The 24,582-nt window shown below is 44.6% G+C and overlaps 1 protein-coding gene across 4 annotated transcripts in view; it reads right to left on the reverse strand.

Annotated features, from left to right (window-relative positions):
• Positions 1–99: 99 nt before the first annotated feature.
• Positions 100–24,582, reverse strand: part of CLHC1 (clathrin heavy chain linker domain containing 1) — a 36,639-nt gene continuing 12,156 nt past the window's right edge. For all 4 annotated transcript variants that reach the window (XM_056567767.1, XM_056567764.1, XM_056567766.1 and 1 more), the window contains 8 exons: positions 23,473–23,674; positions 18,207–18,322; positions 17,960–18,044; positions 15,738–15,844; positions 11,414–11,588; positions 8,544–8,746; positions 6,672–6,851; positions 100–537 (listed from right to left, as the gene is read on the reverse strand). In XM_056567767.1, coding sequence (XP_056423742.1) covers positions 341–537; positions 6,672–6,851; positions 8,544–8,746; positions 11,414–11,588; positions 15,738–15,844; positions 17,960–18,044; positions 18,207–18,322; positions 23,473–23,674 — 1,265 coding nt within the window. In that variant the 3' untranslated portion in view covers positions 100–340. The remainder of the gene's footprint in view (positions 538–6,671; positions 6,852–8,543; positions 8,747–11,413; positions 11,589–15,737; positions 15,845–17,959; positions 18,045–18,206; positions 18,323–23,472; positions 23,675–24,582) is intronic.

Below are 24,582 nucleotides of genomic sequence, written 5' to 3' on the forward strand. Positions count from 1 at the left end.
ATTTCATATGAAACAATATGCTTGTTTTAATAAAACCTATTATTCCTAATGGTAGAAGGAGTGTTTTGTCTTCTTCTGAATCAAAAGCTAGATCTGAGAAAGCCTGGCTAAAATGTAGGCAGAATTTTAAATCAGTGACTTAATAAAAACTTATGCAGTATCATACTGTACCATTTTAATAGCTTTGTATACAAAATTTGCAATTAAATTTAGACAGAATGTCTACAGCTACATTCCCTTACAAGAATACCGCTATCTAAGCTGGGAGAAAAGACAAACAACCAAACCTGTATGCTGGCATGTTAGTGCTAGTGCTCCCTCTACTGGCACACAGCAGGCATTACAAAAAGACATGCTCCATCATTTTTGCATCCTCATCCTTGGAGGAAATCTCCACAACTCCATCTTGTGATATGACGATAGATTTGATCTTCTCAGACAGCTGCCTGTAGTCATTGTTGGAACATTCCTCTGCAATTTCTACCCAGCCTTCGGGGGTGCAGACAACGTCATTGAGGATGACTTGCTCCAAAGCAGCTTCATATATAAAAGGATAGATTAAATGACTTGAATATAGAAAGACAGATGCATAAGAATAATACTAATAATAACAGCATCAATTATATTTATATGCTTTTAACATATTAAGATGTAAGATCAGAGGTAATAACCCTCCATATAGTGGAAGCCTCATTGACCATTGCTGCAAGCTCTTTTCAACATTATACAGAATATTTTCCATAAGATGAGCTCTGGGAATGTTCACTATGGAGATGTTGGAGTCATGTAGGGTTAATACATTTGCCCTTTTTTATACTCAGTAACCTCAGGCTTCTCATTATGAAGACACGTATGGCAGAAGTAACTGCAGTACCTTCATTTCAATTAGATCAATTCTTTCCATTCATTACCTGGTACTTATGGGGATTTAAAGGGGTACTCCAGTGAAGAAAAAATTGAAAAAATTCAGAGGCAACTGCCGGCGGTTACACGCATAGGCATGCGCTTCTTCTGGCCTCCGATGACTGGAATAAAACAAATACTGCAGGGAACTGTACTGCATAAGCGTATCCTATTCACAGAAACACCAAACAATTCATAAAAAGATAAGAACGCCTAAATTGCCTAATACAAGCAACACTTGTACGTAATGTGTAGGGCAAGACCAATGTATACTTACTCCAACGCACGTTCCACTGTTGGATGCTTATTGGGCGTTCCCTGATGAAGCATCAAACAGGGTAGGTATACATGGGTCTGGCCCTACACGTGGCATACAAGTGTTGTTTGCTTTCCTTTTAGGCTTTCTTATGTTTTTATGCATTGTTTGCTGTTTCTGTGATTAGGACACCCTCACGTAGTACTGTTCCCTGCGATATTTGTTCCATTTCAGTTCACACTACAGAATTTACGACTGTAATTCCGCTTTGAAATTACACTTGGAAATTCCGGTTCAGCAGAATCCCATTGCTGTCAATGGGATTCCGCTGCACAGTCCACACTGTTGTTAGGAACTGTCCAGAGCAGGAAAGGTTTGCTATGGGGATATGCTTCTACTCTGGACAGTTCCTAAGAACTTCTTCTAGAGCATACAGCAGCTGATAGGTACTGGAAGGATTAAGATTTTTTTTTAGTTTTACAATACAATGAAAAGAATCCAGCAAGAATTCCAAACAAAACAAAGTAATAAAGTAACATATGAGGGCCAATAATGAAGCCAACCATAATGTAAAGGACCCTAAGTGTTCCGCCCATGCGGCCCACAACAGGCAAACTCCGCTTGAATCCAGCATAGGATAAAAAATAAATCGCCCCAAAAGGCCCTCTAGGAGCCAGAACATACCTTTATGTAAAAATCACAAAAACTCGACAAACATAAATAGACAAAACACACACCACTTAGACAAGGAATTACAAGGGGGGAGAAAAACAAGAGAAAAAGAGGGGGGGAGGGGGGTTTAGAGAGAGGAAGAAGGAAACTAAAGACAAAGTTGGAAAAATATAACAGAACTAAGGAGGTTGTCTATCAGAGAAGCGGTCCCAGGGTTCCCAGACAGAAAGAAAGAGAGGCGAGGTATTGTTAAGAGAGGCGGTGAGGGACTCGAGAGATCTGATCTCCCCAATGCTCCCCAGAAGATCCATCTCAGATGGGGGAAGGGTTTGCTTCCAACACTTAGCAATGAGGGTTTTGACTGCCAGAACAATTTGCATAAACAACTTGAAAGGCCGCTTAGATAAGGCCCTACTGGAAAGATGCAATAAGTAAACAAGAGGATCCAAGGGAACCAGGACCCCCAACACATCAGACACCAAGTGTCTCACCATTTCCCAGTAAGGAGTAATCAGAGGACAAGGCCAGAAATTATGGAAGACTGTACCCAGCCCAGCCCCACAACACCAGCACTGAGGAGGAATGTCTGGGTTCAGTTTATTTAGCAATTCAGGGTTATGATACCACCTCATGAGCATTTTATACTGTGTTTCTTTATAGGCTGTGGAGGCCTTAGAGGCTCTTTCCCAGATAATCTGCCACTAAGGGAGCGTTATAGCGGTGTCCAAGGCCTCCTCCCAATGACTCGTATACCAGTGAGACGGAGGACCCCCATCCGAAAGAGCACTAAGAATAGAATAGATATCAGAAATAAGGCCTATCGTCTGTGGGCCAGAGCAGCACAGATGTTCAAAAGTCGTTGGTAAAGTAACCACATTAGTTCCCAATGCAGAAGACATATAATGTCTAAGCTGGACATAATGAAGCCGTTCGGATGAGGGAAGACCATGCCTAGAAACCAGATCCTAAAAAGACAGTAAAGAGCGGGAAAGAGGATCTACAACATCAGCCCAACAGAAGAGCCCCTACCACCCCACTCCCTAACCATGCAGGAGGTTAAACCCGAAGGGAACGCAGGATGATAGAGAAAGGACTGTAGAGGAGAAAGAGAAGAAAAAAGCTTAAACTTTCTGGAGCAATACCCCCATACATAACGGGAAAAAGACATAGGGTGAGATATATCAAAACCTGTGTAGGGGAAGAGTGGTGCAGTTGTCCATAGCAACCAATCATATTGTTTCTTTCATTTTTCACAGGTCTATTTAAAAAAATGGAAAAAGCGATCTGATTGGTTGCTGAGAGGAGACTGATCCCTGGTTAAGAGCAAAGTAGTCAACAATACCAGCCCTGATCAAGTCCCAGGAGGGCAGAGATTTAAGCAGGGAATCATTATGCTGCCAATGGCAGTGCCGGGGAGAGGAAGAGAAAGGGGAGAAAGAGAGGAGGACTGGACTATGATCAGACCTGGAGATAGGGTCAAGCGAGGCAGCAGAAAGCATGCCAACCATGGGCAGATTACCAAAGAAATAATCTATATGGGTGTGCAGCTTATGTGAATGAGATAAAAAGGACTTATTTGGGTGGTTAATGCACCACAGGTCATATAGGGCAGAGGAACGTATCAGACACCGAACTGAGGAGGCGAAGTGCAATTAGGCGGGGGGGATGGGGTGTGTGACTACCAAACGGGGAGTGGCGATCCATGAAGGGAGGAAAAAATAAGATTAAAGTCGCCGCCAAAAAGCCAGGCCGAGGGGAGGTACTTGTGTAACTGAGCAAGGACCTGGCACAAAAAAGGGATTTGGGAGGAGTTAGGTGCATAAATGTTGCAGAGAAGCAAGGGTTTACCACCTAGGGAGCCCTCAACTATAACACAGCGTCCCAGAGGGTCAGCATAGGAAGAAGAAATTTGTAGGGGACAAGAGCGAGAAAACAAGAGGCGGAGAAAGCACTCACCCATACACAGTCAGGAACTACCCCCATCCAGCAGCGCCAACGACAAGAAAGGGGATCAAGGGAGAAAATGGCCACCTCAGGGAACCTTTGGAGAAAGAGGAGAAAAAAAAAAGGGACGACACAAGAGGGGGGGACAAAACGAACCCAACAGGGCAAGACAAGACAGACATACACAACACAACAGTAAAACAACAAGTCATGATAAACCAGTGACCACTTGGTCAAAGAAGAGGCACAAAACGGTATCAGAAAGGAGGTAAGAGAGCCTCCAAAATACCTTTCCTATTGGTAAGGCCTCAGTGGGGAGATGAGAGAACGACTACCCGAAGATATAAACCGGGTCAGAGAGGCTCCACCCACGAGGCCCTGCTAAAGGAAGCAAAAGTTATGACCGCTAACATGGTTAGAAAATACATCAGCAATAATTACTCAACAGCAGAAAGCAGGTAACATAACAATAAGTCGAGAAGTGACCCAGGGGAGAACAGAAGAACAATAAAGTTCCACAGGCGTAGGGATAACCCCCCCAAATGTCCAGACACCATCTCACGATGGAGAAGGAGGGGGGTCACGGCGCCCAGGGGGGGCCTGTTTCTTTTGCCCTCTGGACCGCCGATTGCGGACCGGTTGCCACACTGGAGGGAGGGGAGGGGGTGGACGGAGAGACCACCACTTGAGGGGTAGGAATGTCCAGGGCAGAGCAGAAAGAGGGGATATCAGAGTAGGAGCGAAGAACTGCAGAGCGTCCATCTCTGCGGGCATGCAAGGCAAAAGGGAAGTTCCAGCAATAGGGAACATGGTGTTCCCGGAGGACAGTCAGCAGGAGTTGGAGCAGACGTCGCTTCCTGAGGGTGATCCATGAGAGCTCTTGGTAGAGCTGGATAGGTGCTCCGTTAAAGTAAAAATTTTGCAAGGAGCGGGCCATGATAGTTTCCTTCAGTTCAAAGTCATTCACGCAACAAATGACATCTCTAGAAGGGCCATTGGAGGAATTAGGGCAGAGGGCTCGGTGGGCTCTATCCAACTTAATTTTGTTGGATGGAGGTTCACCCAGGATAAGTTAAAAAATGGCCTCCAAGGTGACATGCAGGATCTTCCTCCCAGGTAGCCTCAGTGAGGGAGGTGGAGAGGCCCAATCCAGGGTGGTTGTCAGAGAGCCCTGGGGAGAGTCCAGAGAGGTCTGGGAGGCAGCAGGCAGACCCGTGGTGGGAGGGGGCTGTGTGAGTGGGCCTTTCACAATGGCCGCCCAGGAGGGCGATGGGGAGTTTGGAGGCCTAGAGAAAAGGGGGCCAAGAGGTGAAAAAAGCAGGGGAGGGATGGTAGAGTCCTCCTCCACCATGTGGCAGTCTGAGAGCTGTGGGCTTAAGGAGGTCCCGCACAACACCTGCGGCAGTGATGGCGGAGGCTCAGAGCGGGATCACAAGCCTGCGGCATGCCCTGTAATGGCTGGCGGGACGTCCATGGAGGGAGCCGACCGGAAGTGCAGGTATCTCCGGATGTTGCCAGGCACCGGAGGCGGGCAGCTGAGGATCTTTTGGGGGGTTCTCCTGGAGGTTTCCCCTATAGGGTGGCATGAAGTCAGGGCTGGTTATAGCAGGCAGAGGGCCTCGTGGTCTGGGAGCACTAGAACTAAGCAGCCATCTTCAGTGGCGTTACGCCCCAGGATTAAGATTTTTAAATAGAAGTCATTTACAAATCTGTTTCTTTCTGGTACCAGTTGATCTGAAAAAAATAATTTTCCACTGGAGTACCCCCTTTAACATTTACTGAATACAGGTGATGGTGACAGTACTGAAGATAATTTCCTGATATATAGCTCATTAAGGTTATATTCATGGTTTTTTAAGGATCCAGATGGCCACAGATACCACATCAGGAGGGACATCCATAAGGTCACCACTGCATTAGCTCTGTATAATAGGACCCTTAGGCTGTGTTCACACCTGCATTTCAATTTTAATTGTCCTGCTCCAACACAGTAACCGAATAACAAACATTACAGAACTTCTGGATTCCCCTACATGCCAGACATGGATGGCTTTCGATAGACCTCACTGACTTGAATGGAGTCCGTCGCTTCTAATGGGATTTACACCACAGGTGTAAACATATCCTTATCCGCTTTATTCTCAATGACCCTCTTAACAGTTATTAAAAATGTGCATATTCAGATATAAGTTCTAGGGCAGCATAGCGTAGATCAAAAGATAAACTTTTTCTATTCTTTGCCTGGTAGTATAAGGACTCTTGCTGGCGTAACGTTAAAGAAGTACTCCGGTGAAAAACTATTTTTTTTAAATCAACTGGTGCCACAAAGTTAAACAGATTTGTAAATTACTTCTATATAAAAATATTAATCCTTCCAGTACTTATCAGCTTCTGTATGCTCCACAGGAAGTTATTTTCTTTTTTGTCTGACCCCAATGCTCTCTGCTGACACCTCTGTCTGTCTCAGGAACTGTCAAAAGCAGTAGAGGTTTGCTATGGGAATTTGCTCCTACTCTGGACAGTTCCTGAGACAGACAGAGGTGTCAGCAGAGAGCACTGTGGTCAGACAGAAAATAAATTTAAAAATAAAAGAACTTCCTCTGTAGTATACAGCAGCTGACAAGTACTGGAAGGGTTAAAAATTTTTAAATAGAAGTTATTTACAAATCTGTTTAACCTTCTGGCACCAGTTGACTTAAAAAAATGTTTTTCACCAGAGTACGCCTTTAAGATGCATGTCCCCAATGCAAAAACTGTTATGGGGCCCCCAGCTATAATGCTTCATTGATAGTACTGGTCTACTCCTTTAGAAAAGATAGACCTTATGGGTCCCTCAGGCTCCTGGTACCCCCTGCATCCTCTATGGTTACACCTTGCCTCTTGTTTTGGGACTCACCTTCTCCACACTGATATATGCTCTCCAGCAGCTGAAATCCATACTCCTTATGATCAGTGCAGAGCAGGGATAGCACCGCCTGCCCTACAGACAGTACTGCCGGTTTACCGTTCCACTCTTTGGTCAAGCCATTGATGAGTTCTGCAGTGGGGCACTTTTTAAGCAAGAACAAGTAGTCTTCTGTATGGAAAGAAATATTTAGGTGTTTATAGATAAGGACCATAATAAGAAGGTATGTTTAACGTGTACAGACACTGCATATGATATTATGAGATATTACATTACAACTCAGCCAATCACTGGCCACAGCGATGTCCCACCTTATCCAGTGATTGGCTGGGCAGCACTGATGTTGTGGGCCCCAGCACCAGGAAGTGTAGCACAGTAGAGATCTGGAGCAGCGATACCAGAGGCCACAGGAACCCTGTAAGGTGAGTATATTTTTTATATATTTTTTTTAAGCATACCTGTCATATCACAGAAAAATAATGCTTATATATGTTACTCACTAGGTCATGCATATGCTTTCAATATCTTTTTTATGTGCCTAGCTTCTGCATTTGCCTCACAAATCCCTCTGTTCTGCAGCTCACAGCAGACTCAGGGAGGAGGTGAATGCATAGTGAGTGAGGGCGGACTCAGTGCTTGCCTCGGACATGCCCCTTCCTGAGCAGTAAATACAAGAATGAGTGAGCAGCAGATCAGAGGGATTTGTGATCTATATATAGAAACTGGACAGCATCTAAATGACCTAGTGAAATTTTTTTCTGTGATATGACAGGTATGCTTTAAACAAAAACAAAAAAAAAAAATTATACTCACCTCACAGGGTCTTGTGGCCTCCGGTATCGCTGCTCCAGATCTCTACTGTGCTACACTTCCTGGTGCTGGGGCCCACAACATCAGTGCTGCTCAACCAATCACTGGCTAAGGTGGGACACCACTGTGGCCAGTGATTGGCTGATTTGTAATGTGACATATTGGGCCCTGGCACCAGGATGTGGAGCGCAACAGAGCTCGTGAGCAGCTGCGATACTGGAGGCTACAGGGACCCAGTGAGGTGAGTATAGGATTTTCTTTCTTTTTTTTTTTTTTTTTTTAAGCAGACAGGCTGGCTATGTTTTTTGAAAAACCATTTTTTGCTCTTTAATACTCTAATTATACTTTACTTTAATACTTTAATTATGAGAAATGGCCATTAATGAAAAAGCCTTGGAAAGACAACCTAATTAAAGAGAAAGCTTTAGCATGACTTTGGGTAATTTATTGTTTTGTAAGAAACAGTAGGGTTCTCCCTCCATATTAATTGCTAGGGTATGTCATAAACTAGTGTTTTCCAAACAGTGTGTCTCCAGCTGTTGCAGAACTACAACTCCCAACATGCCTGGACAGCCAAAGGCTGTCCGGGCATGCTGGGAGTTGTAGTTTTGCAACAGCTGGAGACACATTGATTGGAAAACACTGCCATAAATGTATGACCTGGATATTCATGGTTGGCCAGCTAATTCTCCTGACCAGCCTAGGGTGCAGGAAAACCCAGCACTTGCCAGGCTCTCCCCCAGATTCTAGTTTAGAATTTTTTGGTAGGATGCTTTGTACACTGCACTGAATACTCCACTACTGTTTATGGGACAACCATGTTTCTCCCAAAAAAGCCAGGCAAGTTCAAAGGAACATGACGGCTGGATGAGCATCTTGATGGGAATGTCCAGATTGTCAAGTTCATGACAGTGAATTTATCTCCTTACTGGCTTCAGTATATTAGCCTCACAAAATAATATATTATCTAGTGAGCAGAAGTGGATGATGTACTATTCTATTCTTTTTTAAACTCTGTAGTTAAAAAAAAAAAATGGAATAAAAATGCATTACCTAATAAAAAGCGCTTGCTCTGATAAGTGTAGTCAAGGGCTCCTTGGATCTGACCTTGTAAGCACATAGAGAGAGCAGCCTTCCGCAGGCTAGAACATTTTCGGTAGATGAGCTGAGCCAGTGCCAGGCATGTGACCTTGTGGTATGGCTCTCTGTCTCCGTAATCCAGAATTACATCCCCAAGAGTTTCAGAAAATGTTATCCTGGAACAGAGATGTCACCAACACAATTACTTATGTAAATCAGACTTAATTCTTAAAGGGGTACTTTGGTGGAAAACATTTTTTTTTTTTAAATCAACTCCTGACAGAAAGTTAAACAGATTTGTAAATGACTTCTATTAAAAAATCTTTACCCTTCCAGTACTTTTAAGCAGCTGTATGTTACAGAGGAAATTCTTTTCTTTTTGAATTCCTTTTTTGTCTTGTCCACAGTGCTCTCTGCTGACACCTAATGCCCGTATCAGGAACTGTCCAATTTGCTATGGGGATTTTCTCCTGCTCTGGACAGTTCCTGATACAGGCATCATGTGTCAGCAGAGAGCACTGTGGACAAGACAAAAAAGAAATTCAAAAAGAAAAGAATTTCCTCTGTAACATACAGCTGCTTAAAAGTACTGGAAGGGTAAAGATTTTTTAATAGAAGTAATTTACTAATCTGTTTAACTTTCTGGCACCAGTTGATTTAAAAAAAAATGTTCACCCCTTTAAAAAGCCTTGACTGTACGGTGTAAAATGAAGATGAGTTTATCCTTTTTCGTGTGATTTGCTGCTCTAAAATTATAATATATATATCAGAAATGAATGTATCATTTTAGGATTCCTTTACCTGTTAGTGCACCTGCTAAAAAAGGCAAGTAATGCCACTGCCCATTCCTGATTTTGAAATGTGTAAAATGTAAAACAGCCATCCAGTCTATAAAAAATGACCCATTGTGCAAAGGGGTACTCTGACTTCAGGTTAAAAAAAACAAACTGCAGAAGCATATATCACTGCTTACTTATTTGCCTCAGTTCTAAAATCCCCCTAAAATCTATTTTTTTTTTGGGGGGGGGTCTTAATTGTGGTTGTGCTCCCCAGTTGGGCAGAACTAAAATTGCCAGAATGCATCGCTTTCCCTTAACTCTTAACTCTCAGTCCTCCCACCCTACCTACTTCCCTCCCAGAGCTGTTGAAGAACATATAATTTCACAACAGACTATTGCAAAATCTGTGAGATTGCAGCACCTGCTGCATTTACTGCCTGTCTGCTTCTCTGCCTCTGACAACAGCCCTGAGGAAGTCGCCTTGGCAGCGATGGAACGCGTGGGGCCTCCTGTGGGCTCGTCCTTATCTGTACACCATCAATCATCTGGCTTCTCCATTCAGTCTGGGACACTTGTTTCCTATGCACTTTATATGGCTGCAAGTATAATGGGATTGTAGCAATACTAGTTGGGAATTGGAGGCGTAACTGCTGCTATTATTGGTATTGCTGTTTACTACAATTAAGACATATAGTCATTTTTCATTCCCTGTGTTGTCCTGTTTACATATTGTATCTATGTTGTGTATATAACCTGGATAGAGATGAATATCAGCTAGCAATATTGGACGGGCGCCAGTTTCTAGGAGAGGGGGTTCATGGCCCCTCCCTAGGGTGTGCTCAGGCTCTCAGTGAGCCTATTTTAATTGGTTTTATTATTGTTCCCTCCCTAGCACAACAACTGTGGTGTTTGCAGCGGGTTGTTTGTGTATAATAAAGAATTGTTCAATTGCATTAATAAATTTAGTGTGCTGATGTCATTTCAGTGTTACTTAGATTTTTCCTTTTTCTGTGTGCTCCTCTGCCTTTGGCATCATTTATCACAGTGCACCCCATCTCCCTAAGACTGTGTTCACACATTGTGGATTACTGCAAATACTACAATTAGGGTGGCACTGTGGGACAGCAGCAGGCACAGGATGGGCAGCAGGATGCGTTAAGGGTGGAGAATAGGTGGGGAGGGTGCTGGAGAAGCAAGGAGTCAAACATATTGGCATGGGAAACTGCAGAGACACCTTGTAACTGGAAAAAGTCATCATGGCGGTGTAGCGGATAGAGAATAGGGAAGGTGAAAGTCCTCAATAAGAGAATATGTCACATGTAGTCCCTGGATGTAACTGCACTGTAATTATATGGACTGCAAATATATAATCACTGTATAGAGGAATATATGCCCATGTATAGCGTGTTTTATTTGGTAAAATTATGGTAGTAATGTATAGCCTGCAGTGGTGGTATTATTTAGTAGTGGAATGATGGTATTATTCATTAAGAACATCAAGCTCTGGCAGCTGCCACAAGAACATGACACTTTTATGGTAGGGTCACATGTAACATTTACATATTTTATGCTGTGTATTTCAGATTTGAAGTACGCTTCATATTTCTGTGCTAGAAAACTCTATGAAAGTAATAACAAACATCCACAGACTTTGTTAGCTTTGAAATACGCAGCCTAAAATACGCTATGTGTGACCCTAACCTTAGGGGAACCAAACGGGCTGCTGAGTTGCTCCCCTGTAGTGGTTTTGGCGGTTGTAATGTGGTACTGCACATAATAGAGACTTAACATATCCATACACATGCGACAAAGGTAAGGCGCTACCAGACTGCTCATGTGCATTAGACAGTTGGCCATTCACTTTTTTATATTTTGTATGGGGGCTTTACTGGGACAAGTGGGTGTGGACAGATCGAGAAGTGTACTAATGTTTGATCCTTTTGCTCATCATCAAAATACCGCTGTAAAACTGGATGTGTGGTCCATTTTTTTGTAATTCTTCAATATGGGTTTTCTAAACATACAACATGTGTTCCTTATAAGATGATAATATATAAGACTTACCTTTGTTGGGTTACCCAGTGAACAACAAGCTCCATCTTCTCAAAGGACAGAGCACACTGTATAGCCTCCAGTGTAAGAGCTGCATTAACAGGATGCTTGGCTAAGCTGCTGGATTCCATAAGAGCTTCGAAAAACATCATCAAAGGAGAAACATCATCCTTACCAACTACAACAGCTGAAAAAACAATGGGGACAGAAAATTGGATAATTTTTGGGAGAGTGAAATCAAATAAATAAACATATGATAAAAAATGCCCAACATTGCTGGCAAAATACATTTTTACTTTTTCAGAGCCCTAACTGGCCAACTTCCAGCTCTCAAATCACATATGCAAGATGTTAGATTCTTTTATGCATTGAGCGTAGCAGGCTGTCAACTGAGCAAAGTTTGCTGCGCCAAAATGCATACTGTCTGTACCACTATGACCGGATGGGTAAGGAACACTTTAGTTATTGCATCCAACTTGTTAAGGACTGGGATCTTCGTACTGCTGCTATTATTGGCTTTGATGCCACCACCTGCACCACCATCACCATCACAGTTGAGCTGACACTTGTCTACTATTCAGTGAACAAAATAGGCAGATTTGTAAAGACTGGCCTTTTGCTTGTGGGTACACGAGTCTTCTTCATAATGTGAACCCGATAAGCCAACATGATATATGTCTGTTGGGGACTATGATGCAGGCTATGAATGTATAGCATCATTTTAGGATTATTTAGTTTAGAAAAAAAATAGTCTGAAGGGTGAGCTAATAACTGTGTATAAATATATCAAGGTGCAGTAAAAAGATCTCACCCACAATCTACTTAAACCCAAGATTATATCTAGAACAATTAGCATGCTCTATATCTGAAGGAAGAAGGTTTATATGCTAACATAGAAGGGAACTGTGGAACTCTCTGCCAGACTTATTAGTGCAAAATGGTCCTGGAAGCAATAGCAGTCCAAGGGGGGGGGTTCAACAGAGCTGCCTACCTGCTGCCTACCTAATGTGGGTGTTACGCCGAGCGCTCCGGGTCCCCGCTCCTCCCCGGAGCGCTCACGGCGTCTCTCTCCCTGCAGCGCCCCGGTCGGTCCCGCTGACCGGGAGCGCTGCACTGTCATGGCCGTCGGGGATGCGATTCGCACAGCGGGACGCGCCCGCTTGCGAATCGCGTCCCGAGTCACTTACCTGTCCCGGTCCCCGGCTGTCATGCTCTGGCGCGCGCGGCTCCGCTCTCTAGGGCGCGCGCGCGCCAGCTCTCTAGATTTAAAGGGCCAGTGCACCAATGATGGTGCCTGGCCCAATCTTCCCAATTAGCCTGATTAGTTTCCACCTGTGCACTCCCTACTTATACCTCACTTCCCCTGCACTCCCTTGTCGGATCTTGTTGCCCTTGTGCCTAGTGAAAGCGTTCCCTTGTGTGTTCCTAGCCTGTGTTCCAGACCTCCTGCCGTTGCCCCTGACTACGATCCTTGCTGCCTGCCCTGACCTTCTGCTACGTCCGACCTTGCTCTTGCCTTATCCCTTGTACCATGCCTATCTCAGCAGTCAGAGAGGTTGAGCCGTTGCCGGTGGATACGACCTGGTTGCTACCGCCGCTGCAAGACCATCCCGCTTTGCGGCGGGCTCTGGTGAAAACCAGTAGCTACTTAGAACCGGTCCACCAACACGGTCCACGCCAAACCCTCTCTGACACAGAGGATCCACCTCCAGCCTGCCGATCCGTGACAGTAGATCCGGCCATGGATTCCGCTGAGGTGCCGCTGTCAAGTCTTGCCGACATTTCCACGGTGATTGCCCAGCAATCCTTAATGATCACCCAACGAAATCACCAGCTGGCATACTTGACCACCGTGACACAGCAACTTCAGTCACAGATACAGCAGCTGCTGCCGCAGATACAGCAACTTCAGTCACAGACACAGCAGCTGCAACAGCAACAACCATCTCCTCCGCCGGCTCCTGCAACTCCTCCGCAGCGACCGGCCGCTCCTAACCCCTGCTTGTCCCTGCCGGACAAATTTGATGGGGACTCTAGACTCTGCCGTGGTCTCCTGCCTGGGAAGGCCCTGCCATGTGCCACACCGCTCGGAGCACCTCTCTCACAGTATCCTTTGCAATCCACCCCTGTGCCTCCCGCCGAGGAGGCTATGCAAGTGGATCGGTCCCGCCTGACCCCTGAAGAGAGGACTCGCCGCAGGAAGAAAGAAGATTTACTTCTATACTGCACTGTGCGTTACCGCACAGAACCCCTGCTCTTGAGCATGGAACTTTTTGTTTTGCCCAAATGCTCCTCTGAAGTCCTCCTCGGTCTGCCATGGCTCCAACCCCCATCCTCTGCCCTTGTCTGGACCACCGGGGAGATCGGGAGCTGGGGTGCTTCTTGCTACAGAAAGTGCCTCACGTCTGCTCCCAGTCCCGTCAGTCAAGCCTCTGTGTCTCCCCCTTTACCTGGCCTCCCCAAGGCCTGTCTGGACTATGCTGTGTCTCCTCCTCACGGCTCCCGTCCTGTTGACACTCTGCCCCGTGCCGGGCTTGACCCTCTTCCCTCCCTCCCCACCCCCACGCCTTCTTGTGTGCCCGCTGTTGATGTGGTTTCCCGGGGCTTCGCCACCATCTGGAAGAAGACTCTGAAATTCCTCATGCTGGCCTCATCCCGGGTGAAGAAGCTTGCCGGGAAAAAGAGAAGAGCTCCTCCTATTTTTGTGTGGCTCTCCGCCAAGTATTTCGGCTTCCGTGTCCCCAGTTTTTATCTCGGACCACGTTATCTTGGACCCTTTGTAGTCGAGTGCTCAGAGGAGAGATCTTGGGAACCTGAGGACAACATCCTGGACAAAAGTCTTATCCTCAGGTTCTCCGGCTCCAAGAAGAGGGGGAGACCCAAGGGGGGGGGGTACTGTTACGCCGAGCGCTCCGGGTCCCCGCTCCTCCCCGGAGCGCTCACGGCGTCTCTCTCCCTGCAGCGCCCCGGTCGGTCCCGCTGACCGGGAGCGCTGCACTGTCATGGCCGTCGGGGATGCGATTCGCACAGCGGGACGCGCCCGCTTGCGAATTGCGTCCCAAGTCACTTACCTGTCCCGGTCCCCGGCTGTCATGCTCTGGCGCGCGCGGCTCCGCTCTCTAGGGCGCGCGCGCGCCAGCTCTCTAGATTTAAAGGGCCAGTGCACCAATGATGGTGCCTGGCCCAATCTTCCCAATTAGCCTGATTAGTTTCCACCTGTGCACTCCCTACTTATACCTCACTTCCCCTGCACTCCCTTGCCGGATCTTGTTGCCCTTGTGCCTAGTGAAAGCGTTCCCTTGTGTGTTCCTAGCCTGTGTTCCAGACCTCCTGCCGTTGCCCCTGCCTTGCTGCCTGCCCTGACCTTCTGCTACGTCCGACCTTGCTCTTGCCTTATCCCTTGTACCATGCCTATCTCAGCAGTCAGAGAGGTTGAGCCGTTGCCGGTGGATACGACCTGGTTGCTACCGCCGCTGCAAGACCATCCCGCTTTGCGGCGGGCTCTGGTGAAAACCAGTAGCTACTTAGAACCGGTCCACCAACACGGTCCACGCCAAACCCTCTCTGACACAGAGGATCCACCTCCAGCCTGCCGATCCGTGACAGTGGGGGACATCTGCTGCCTACCTAATGTGGGGGACATCTGCTGCCTACCTAATGTGGGGGAACTGCTGCTTAGCTAATGTTGGGGCAATCTGCTGCCTTACTAATATGGGGGTCTTCTGCTGGCTAGCTAATGTTGGGGACTATCTACTACATTCCTGCCTAGCTAATATGGGGACTAACTGCCAAGCTAATATGGGAACTACAGCTTTTATATGGGTTTTCATACACGGGACAGCTATCTTGGAGATTTGCCTACAAAGGGCATGTCTTTCTAGCTAGGGACATTACCTACCTGGGGGCATGACCTACTAGGGGCCTGTAAGTTCTGTAAACAACACCTTATTTTCTGTCCGCCAACACAAAATACTCTGATAGTGCCCCTGCCGTGACTAGACTCCGGATCCGCCACTGCTTGGATGATTATTTGGTATGTAAAAATATAACAAGTTATAGTTACTACATTGTAGGGAAAGGGTCATTGCTCCAGGTATTTAGTCTGATTCTGATTTAGAGTTAGGAAGGAATTTTTTATCCTTTACCTCTTCTTCTGGAGGGTAATAGGCTGAATTGTATGAATGTCTTTTTAAACTTCAACTTTGTTACTGTTTTCATTGCCATCAGTGTAGAAAACAGCGTTATTAATTTGATAAATCTAGAGATCTAAACCTTGCTTGCATTACAGAAGTTGCTCCATTTGCTGTATTTTTGCAGTTTCATCTTCCTTCTTTACCTCTGAATCTCTCCATGGTCTCCATGTTCCTAAGGATTCCCCGGGGGCTGTGTGCGGCACAGACTGCGGCAGCTTTGTACTGACCATTAACAAACAGCTCATTAAATCTGTGAGGACAAAACGTCAATGTCAGAGCAGCCGGGAGAATAACACTGTGTTCAGAAGAATTCACTTATCATCAGCCACATGGGCATCACAGTTAATAAGGTTAATTGCCTCTACACCGGGTTTCCTTTGTCTGAAATAGTTTGCCATAACCCCCTGAGAGAAAAAATGTCTGAACTGATAGTGATGTTTTCTAAATTATCTTACACAGTGCATTTGTTCTAGGGCCTATCAGCGATATGTAAGGAAAAGGGATTGCTGAAGGGATCCAAACTGATCATAGACATGACACGTTATTTGGCCACTAGACACAATACTGACATCTGGCTCATTGGTGGGGGTACGACTGCCAGCACCTCTCCACTTCTGAGATTAAAGGGTAACTCCGGTAATTAAAATATTACTCCCTATCCACAGTATAAGGGATAAGTGTCTGATCTCTGCTCCGTGCAAGGAGACTGTCAACCACCACACGAAGCTGTGGTCAACACGCCCCCTCCATAGAGATGCAAGGAGAGCCGGGGATCTCGGCCACTCCAAGAAAGAGAAGAGCTGGGAAGATGGGAAGGAGATTGTGGGGTGTCCCAGTAGTCATATCCCCCCTCCCATCAAGCGATCAGACACTTATCTCCTATCCTTTTGATCGGGGATAAGATGTTATGTACCTGAGTTTCCCTGAGTACTGGTTTAGGCAGCAGAAGAAACAAAAATCGGAACTAATTCCAAGCACCAGATCCCTTGAGGTAGTCAGTCTAACAAAGTAGACCAATTTCAATAAAAGATAACATTTATTCCAAGCATAGATCTAGGATCTATGCTTGGAATAAATGTTATCTTTTATTGAAATTGGTCTACTTTGTTAGACTGACTACCTCAAGGGATCTGGCTCTTGGAATTAGTTCCGATTTTTGTTTCTTCTGCTTCCGATTTTTGTTTCTTCTGCTGCCTATACCATTACCGGACCAGATCGGGGGAATCAAGCTGAAGGATCCCATTCTATGATAGATGCGATATCAGATGTTGTGCTCTGAGCGCAACACCACAGGGTGAGTGTTATTACCAGCATCTCCCTACCTGTGCCTAACGTACTTCACCAGGGGCGCTATTGTGTTCCTTTTTTTCTCTTCTTATCTGAGTACTGGTTTAGCACTGATTCCTCTTCAAATCTTTTTCCCATTCAGTGTCAGGATTGTTGTGGATCATAAAGTGATGGCATATCCTAAAGACCCCATACATATTAAAAAAAAGTTGCCCATATCTGCCAATTTCAGCAGGACCAGATGACTTATGAAGTTTTCCCAACAATGTGTTTGCAGCTGTTGCAAAACTACAACTCCCAGCATACCCAGACAACCTTTAGCTGCCCAGGCATGCTGGAAGTTGTAGTTTAGCAACAGCTGGAGACACACTGTTTAAAAAACACTGGTCTTATGTGTATGGGGGCCTCTGGCCAGACCCTAACAGATGATGTTGAGGGGATTTAAACTGCCTGACCCCTTTGTTTTCTCTCTATTCAGAACAAGAATACTTGACCAAGCTGAATGTTCAAGTGAATGTCAGAATAGGAAAAGGAAGGGATCACCCGTTCAGATTACAGTTATCTCATGTGTGTGGGCCCCATTTGGCCCCCAACCTTCTGTACCTTGTGAGCCACACTCAACTAGTTGTCTGGACTACAATAAAAATATTATGGGCAAGTGCCCAGTGCAGTAACAGATCCAGAATCAATGCATTCATTCTTTTTGTGGAAAAATAATCCCAATCTCAGAAGTCCAATAAATCAATTCACAGGATTAAATATGTTTTATATCTGCATTTCTTTCTTGTCATATAATTATATAGTGCATTTGTCATATAGTTTATGCATATGAAAGCGTGGCACAGTTAGTGGTATGATACATTCCATCCCTTTTTATAAGCTGTAGGTGCCTATATTTTGCTAGAACCCCCACTTTTTGGAGGGCCCAGAGTGTCAAAGAGGTGTGGACAGGGGTCTGCTGTGTTTCTGGACTGCAATGCTTTTGCCTCTTGTTTATCCAATATTAAAGTATGTGTGGCCTATGAACTAGCTACCATGCAGAGCTTATTCTCAAGCAATACAATGAACCCAACATTACCTTTCAACATATTCCAGCAAAGCCTCTGCCTCCTGGCTTTTGCGTGGATCCAGATCCTCAAATACATTTGTGGAAGAGGTATCATCTATGGGAAAATAAAGTCAGCGATCTGTAAAGCTGCATGTAAAAATATGTCCCCCCTCCATGTCTATGCTACTAGTGATATTAGGGGTTATACTGTAGTTTTGTTGCCCTAATATCCAGTGACAATTTTTGTCTTTGACTTTTGCAAGAGTGGGTAAAATACCTTTCATTTCATTTTCTTTTGCTGCCATTTGCGCTAATGTCTCATAAAGAGAAACGCTTTTATCTGATCTTGCCCAAGAAGCAATCGTGTCCGCAATAATTCTTTTCTTTCTGTAACTATAAGAAAAAAAGAAAGCAAACAGAAGCTTATTGGATCATCCAATGTGTCAGAAAATCTACTGGTCAGATCCTCGCTCAATCACCTGGATAGGCTTTAACCAGGGTGATTATCAGCTAGAAGCTACATCGATGAATCAGCGATCCGGAGGCAGGTAAGGGGACCCTCTATTTTAGCTCATCGGACTCCCGCGACCACGTCAAGGGGGGCTGATGAGCCCCCTGAGCTAGCCATCTATGATTTCATTATTTTGGCTCTGTGAATGGCATTGATCACTGCGTCTAAAGGGTTAATGACAGGGTGCGGCGGGATTGTCATTAGTGGTGAGTGTTCGACTACTGATAGCAGTGACACTCACTGCATCTCCTGCGCTCGCTTCAAAGTCACTCAGCGCTTCAGGGTATACATTTACTTCCTGGTGCCTTAAAGGGGTACTCCACTGCTCAGCGTTTGGAGCTAACTGTTCTGAACGCTGGAGCCGGGAGCTTGTGACCTCATAGCCCCGCCCTCTTATAACGTCACACCCCACCCCCTCAATGCAAGTCTATGGGAGGGGGCATGACAGCTGTCACGCCCCCTCCCATAGACTTGCATTGAGGGGGAAGGGCATCATGAGGGGGTGGGGCTATGAGGTCACAGGCTCCCGGCGCCGGCTCCAGTGTTCGGAACAGTTTGTTCCAAATGCCGAGCAGTGGAGTACCCCTATAAGTCCAGGACATCAAGGGGCTGACTTTCCGCCTGATCTCCTAAATAGGTTAAATGGACCCCTATAAATTATGGTTTAAAGAAGCCGCCAGCCCTGAGTGACACTTCTCTCAATATACACAAATAATGTTTTTTTACTATAACACCTACCAGTCATTAGTACCAAAACAGGCAAGAAAGACCCTTTAAATAATGAATCTACAGAAGACTTGCCCAAATAAACCAAACCAAAAATAAGCAATATAAAGATTTTTATTAACCCCTTAACGACGCAGGACGTATATTTACGCCCTGCGCCGGCTCCCACGATATGAAGCGGGGTCGCGCTGCGACCCTGCATCACATCACATCGGTCCCGGCGCTCATCAACGGCCGGGACCCGCGGCTAATACCACACATCGCCGATCGTGGCAATGTGTGGTATTAACCCTTTAGAATCGGCGGTCAAAGCTGACTGCCGCTTCTAAAGCGAAAGTGAAAGTATCCCGGCTAGTCAGTCGGGCTGTTCGGGAACCGCCGCTGTGAAATCGCGGCGTCCCAAACAGCTTACAGGACACCAGGAGGGCCCTTACCTGCCTCCTCGGTGTCCGATCGACTAATGACTGCTCCGTGCCTGAGATCCAGGCAGGAGCAGTCAAGCGCCGATAACACTGATCACAGGCGTGTTAATACACGCCTGTGATCTGTGTAAAAGATCAGTGGGTGCAGTGTTATAGGTCCCTATGGGACCTATAACACTGCAAAAAAAAGTTTAAAAAAAGTGTTAATAAAGGTAATTTAACCCCTTCCCTAATAAAAGTTTGAATCACCCCCCTTTTCCCATAAAAAAAAATAAAACAGTGTAAATAAAATAAAAAATAAACATATGTGGTATCGTCGCATGCGTAAATGTTCGAACTATAAAAATATATCATTAATTAAACCGCACGGTCAATGGCGTACGCGCAAAAAAATTCCAAAGTCCAAAAAAGCGTATTTTGGTCACTTTTTATACCATTAAAAAATGAATAAAAAGTGATCAAAAAGTCAGAGCAAAACAAAAATTGTACCTTTAAAAACTTCAGATCACGGCGCAAAAAATGAGTCCTTATACCGCCCTGTACGTGGAAAAATAAAAAAGTTATAGGGGTCAGAAGATGACATTTTTAAACGTATACATTTTCCTGCATGTAGTTATGATTTTTTCCACAAGTACGACAATATCCAACCTATATAAGTAGGGTATCATTTTAACCGTATAGACCTACAGAATAATGATAAGGTGTCATTTTTACCGAAATATGCACTGCGTAGAAACGGAAGCCCCCAAAAGTTACAAAATGGCGTTTTTTCTTCGATTTTGTCTCACATTTTTTTTCCTGTTTCGACGTGGATTTTTGGGTAAAATGAATAATATCACTGCAAAGTAGAATTGGTGAGGCAAAAAATAAGCCATAATATGGATTTTTAGGGGGAAAATTGAGAGGGTTATGATTTTTAAAAGGTAAGGAGGAAAAAATGAAAGTGCAAAAACAGAAAAACCCTGAGTCCTTAAGGGGTTAATTCATCAAATCCCACAAAATGTCTCATTAAAACATAAACACTATGGGAGAGATTTATCAAAACCTGTCCAGAGGAAATGTTGACCAGTTGTCCAATCAGATCGCTTCTTTCATTTTTGAAAAGGCCTCTGAAATAAGAAAGATACAATCTAATTGGTTGCTATGGGCATCTGGTCAGGTTCTGATAAATCTCCCCCTATATACATATTAAAACCAGCGGAGGGGGAACACAAAATCTAAGAGGATAAATGAATTGCACTCACTATGTTTAATAGAAAAATTCAGTGCTGAAATGTACCTTTGGATCTAGGTTTCACCTATGCGTCTTGTTGCACATGTAGTAACTGTTATCATGATTAGAATTGTTACATGCATATGAATTTTTACATTATATATAGTGGGCAGAGTAACATTCTAGTATTGAGTACATTTAGACTAGGTTCACACTACGGAATTTCCGCCTGCAATTCCGCTTTGAAATTGCAGGCAGAAATTCCGCTTACTAAAATGTATAGTGTAGTGAATGGGTTTCTGTTCACAAACTCACACTTCGGAATTTGTGAAGCGGAATTTGTGAACGGAAAATCCGCTTGGAAATTTCCGCCTGAAGTATGGCATTGCTCATTCTTCAGGCGGAAATACTTGCGGAACACATTGCTATGTCTATTGGAGACTGCAGTGTCGGTACGGTCCTATCAGTCGGCGCTGGCCGCACTCGGAATCTCCGGGCGGAAATTTTCTGCCCAGAGATTCCGTAGTGTGAACCTAGCCTTAGATTCTCGTGTTCCCACTGCTGGTTTTATTATGTTCACAGTGTTTCTGTTTTTTATGGGAGGATTTGTTTGATTTAATGTATTAATAAAAATCTTCATTTGCAAATAGTTTTTTCTCTATCGGCTCCATTGGGGGACACAGACAGTGGGTGTATCTTGCTGTCTCTAGGAGGGGCCAAAACAGGGGGTCTCCAGCTGCTGCAAGTCCGTACCTGTCTGTGTCCCCCAATGGATCCTTCGAGAAAGAGATTTTACGGTAAGTGTTAAAAAATCTCCTTTTCTCTATCGGCTCCATTGGGGGACACAGACAGGTACAGACTCGCAGCAGCTGGAGACCCCCTGTTTTGGCCCCTCCTAGAGACAGCAAGATACACCCACGGTCTGTGTCCCCAATGGATCCTTCGAGAAAGAGATTTTACGGTAAGTGTTAAAAAATCTCCTTATTAGGGCAGTTTTTTCTGGAGGTTTATTATTTTGACTAATTTCACTAATGTCCTATCATTAGGATAGGCCATCAATATCAGATTGGTGGGAGCCCAACTCCTGGCACCCCTGCTGATCAGCTGATGTAAGAGACAGCTGCAGCCTCTTCCCTTCCTGCGAGGCACAGCACCATACACTAGGTAGTGCCAGCACTAGCTCGTTCCCTGAATACAGCAACTCCTTCAATCAGCTGATCGATGAGGGTCTCAGAAATTGGAATATTGTGGGCCTATCCTAAGGATGTCAAAAGTTTTGAACAGTAAGGTTCTGGGTGTTCAAATCCTAAATAGTGGGGACAATCGCTCAGCTAATCTCTTCCCTCCCTGCGCTGCAGGAGATGGATCTATAGCAGTGTTTCCCAACCAGGGGGCCTCCAGCTGTTGCAAAACTACAACTCCCAGCATGCTCAGACAGCCTTTGGCTGTCTGAGCATGCTGGGAGTTGTAGTTTTGCAACAGCTGGAGGCCCCCTGGTTGGGAAACACTGATCTATAGACATCTACGGAGTCTGTAATAAGCAGGAAGACAAGGAGAGCCAAGCACTTCTCCCAACTTGCTATAGCCATAGGTGGGGCACTCACCACCCAGATCACGACCAATCAAACATTCAACATGTTTCTATGACGTGTCAAAATTTTTTGTAATGACAGTAAAAACTGTGGCCAAATAACCAGGAATTTTATATGAATAAAAAATACTTAGGATTGCTATCAGACATTCTGGGGCCTTTGCTAGCATGACACATCCCCTGCCTATCTCAGTAGAGTTATGTAATAGTCTTCTTTCTTGTACTAAATATTTCATTGCAGTGAACAGATGTTACATAAGAGTATTATAATGTATTTAACTGCTGAGGTTATAATAGGCTCTTCTTATGTACTTCACTATTTAGAGCAGCCCCCGGGACACTGAGTGGAGTGGCCATGCTCAATCACCACTCCAACTGCAAGTAAGGAGGAACAGGGGTCTCCCCTTTATAGGGATATCCCAGGAAAAAACTTTTTTTCTTATATCAACTGGCTCCAGAAAGTTAAACAGATTTGTAAATTACTTAATCTTAATCCTTTCAATAATTATCAGCTGCTGAAGTTGAGTTGTTGTTTTCGGTCTTGAAACAGAGCTCTCTGCTGACACCTCTGCTTGGCTCGGGAACTGCACAGAGTAGAAGAGGTTTGCTATGGGGATTTGCTTCTAAACTGGGCGGTTCCCGAGACACGTGTCATCAGAGTAGAAAAGAACAACTCAACTTCAGCAGCTCATAAGTACTGAAAGGATTAAGATTTTTTTTAATAGAAGTCATTTACAAATCTGTTTGACTTTCTGGAGCCAGTTGATATATATATATTAAAAAAAGTTTTTTCTTGGATAACCCCTTTAACTGCTGTCATGACTTCACCCCTACCCTTCCCTCCAATGAGTTACAACACTCACTACTCAATAACTAAAAACCAGTCAAACGATCAGAACAATAAGGTTTGTAGTAGGGTAGAGTACTGGTGCGTATCTCTTTGGTCCCTCAGAATACTAAATATTTTCTGTTGTACAAAGGAAACCCACAGACTGTGATACATTGTATACAAAGTAGAATCCATTTGGATGACTATGGGACTAATCTAATCCCACTACATCCATATTTTATTAGAAATACCTGTCCAACAATCTCTGGTTGACTAACTCGACTTGGTCTCTTTCCTGTAAAGCGGTGCAGAGCTTGACGTCCAGTTCTTGCTTTCTCTGGATGGGGATGTACTTCGTCTTCATAGCAGCTTTTAGTGCACGCTTCTTCTCTTCTAAGAGCTGCTGGTATTTTGTAAGGGCGGCCATGTTCAGAGAATCCTCGACTGTCATACCTGTAAGATGGATCAGTCTGATACCATTTAAATATAATACATGTTGGGGATCAGTAAATTATTCCATAATTCCCACCAGCATGAACTTGTAAGGCCATTCCCCCATATACAGTTATTTACATCTTCTTAAGTAAACTTCCAATTTAGGATTAGAAAAATAGAGCCAATTTTTTTCAAAAACAGCACCATGTCTGTCTTCAGGTTTTGTGTGGCATTGCAGTTTAGTTCCATTAAAGTGAAGGGAGACAAGTTATAATACCACACACAACCTGAGGACAGGGGTGGCAAAGTTTTGGGACATATTCCTGGATAACCCCTTTACAGTGGTACTCCCCTGGAAAACATTTTTTTTTTTTTTTAAATCAACTGGTGCCAGAAAGTTAAACAGATTTGTAAATGACTTCTATTAAAAAATCTTGATCCTTCCTGTACTTATCAGCTGCTGTATGCTCCACAGGAAGTTCTTTTCTTTTTGAATTTCCTTTCTGTCTGACCACAGTGCTCTCTGCTGACACCTCTGTCCATTTTAGGAACTGTTAGGAGTTGGAGCAAATCCCCATAGCAAACCTTTCCTGCTTTGGACAGTTCCTTACATGGACAGAGGTGGCAGCAGAGAGCACTGTGGTCAGACAGAAAGGAAATTCAAAAAAAAAAAAGAACTTCCTGTGGAGCATACAGCAGCTGATAAGTACAGGAAGGATCAAGATTTTTTAATAGAAGTAATTTACAAATCTGTTTAACTTTCTGACACTAGTTGATTGAAATTAAAATGTTTTCCGGGGGAGTACCCCTTTAATACAAGCCCCTTCGATTTTTTGGTTTGCATTTGGTGCCATCTTTATTTTGGTTTGTACAGCAGTCTAGCGTGTCTAGTGCAGTGTTTCCCAACCAGGGTGCCACCAGCTGTT

This window comes from Hyla sarda, chromosome 3 (genome assembly GCF_029499605.1).
Source record: "Hyla sarda isolate aHylSar1 chromosome 3, aHylSar1.hap1, whole genome shotgun sequence".
NCBI lineage: Eukaryota > Metazoa > Chordata > Amphibia > Anura > Hylidae > Hyla > Hyla sarda.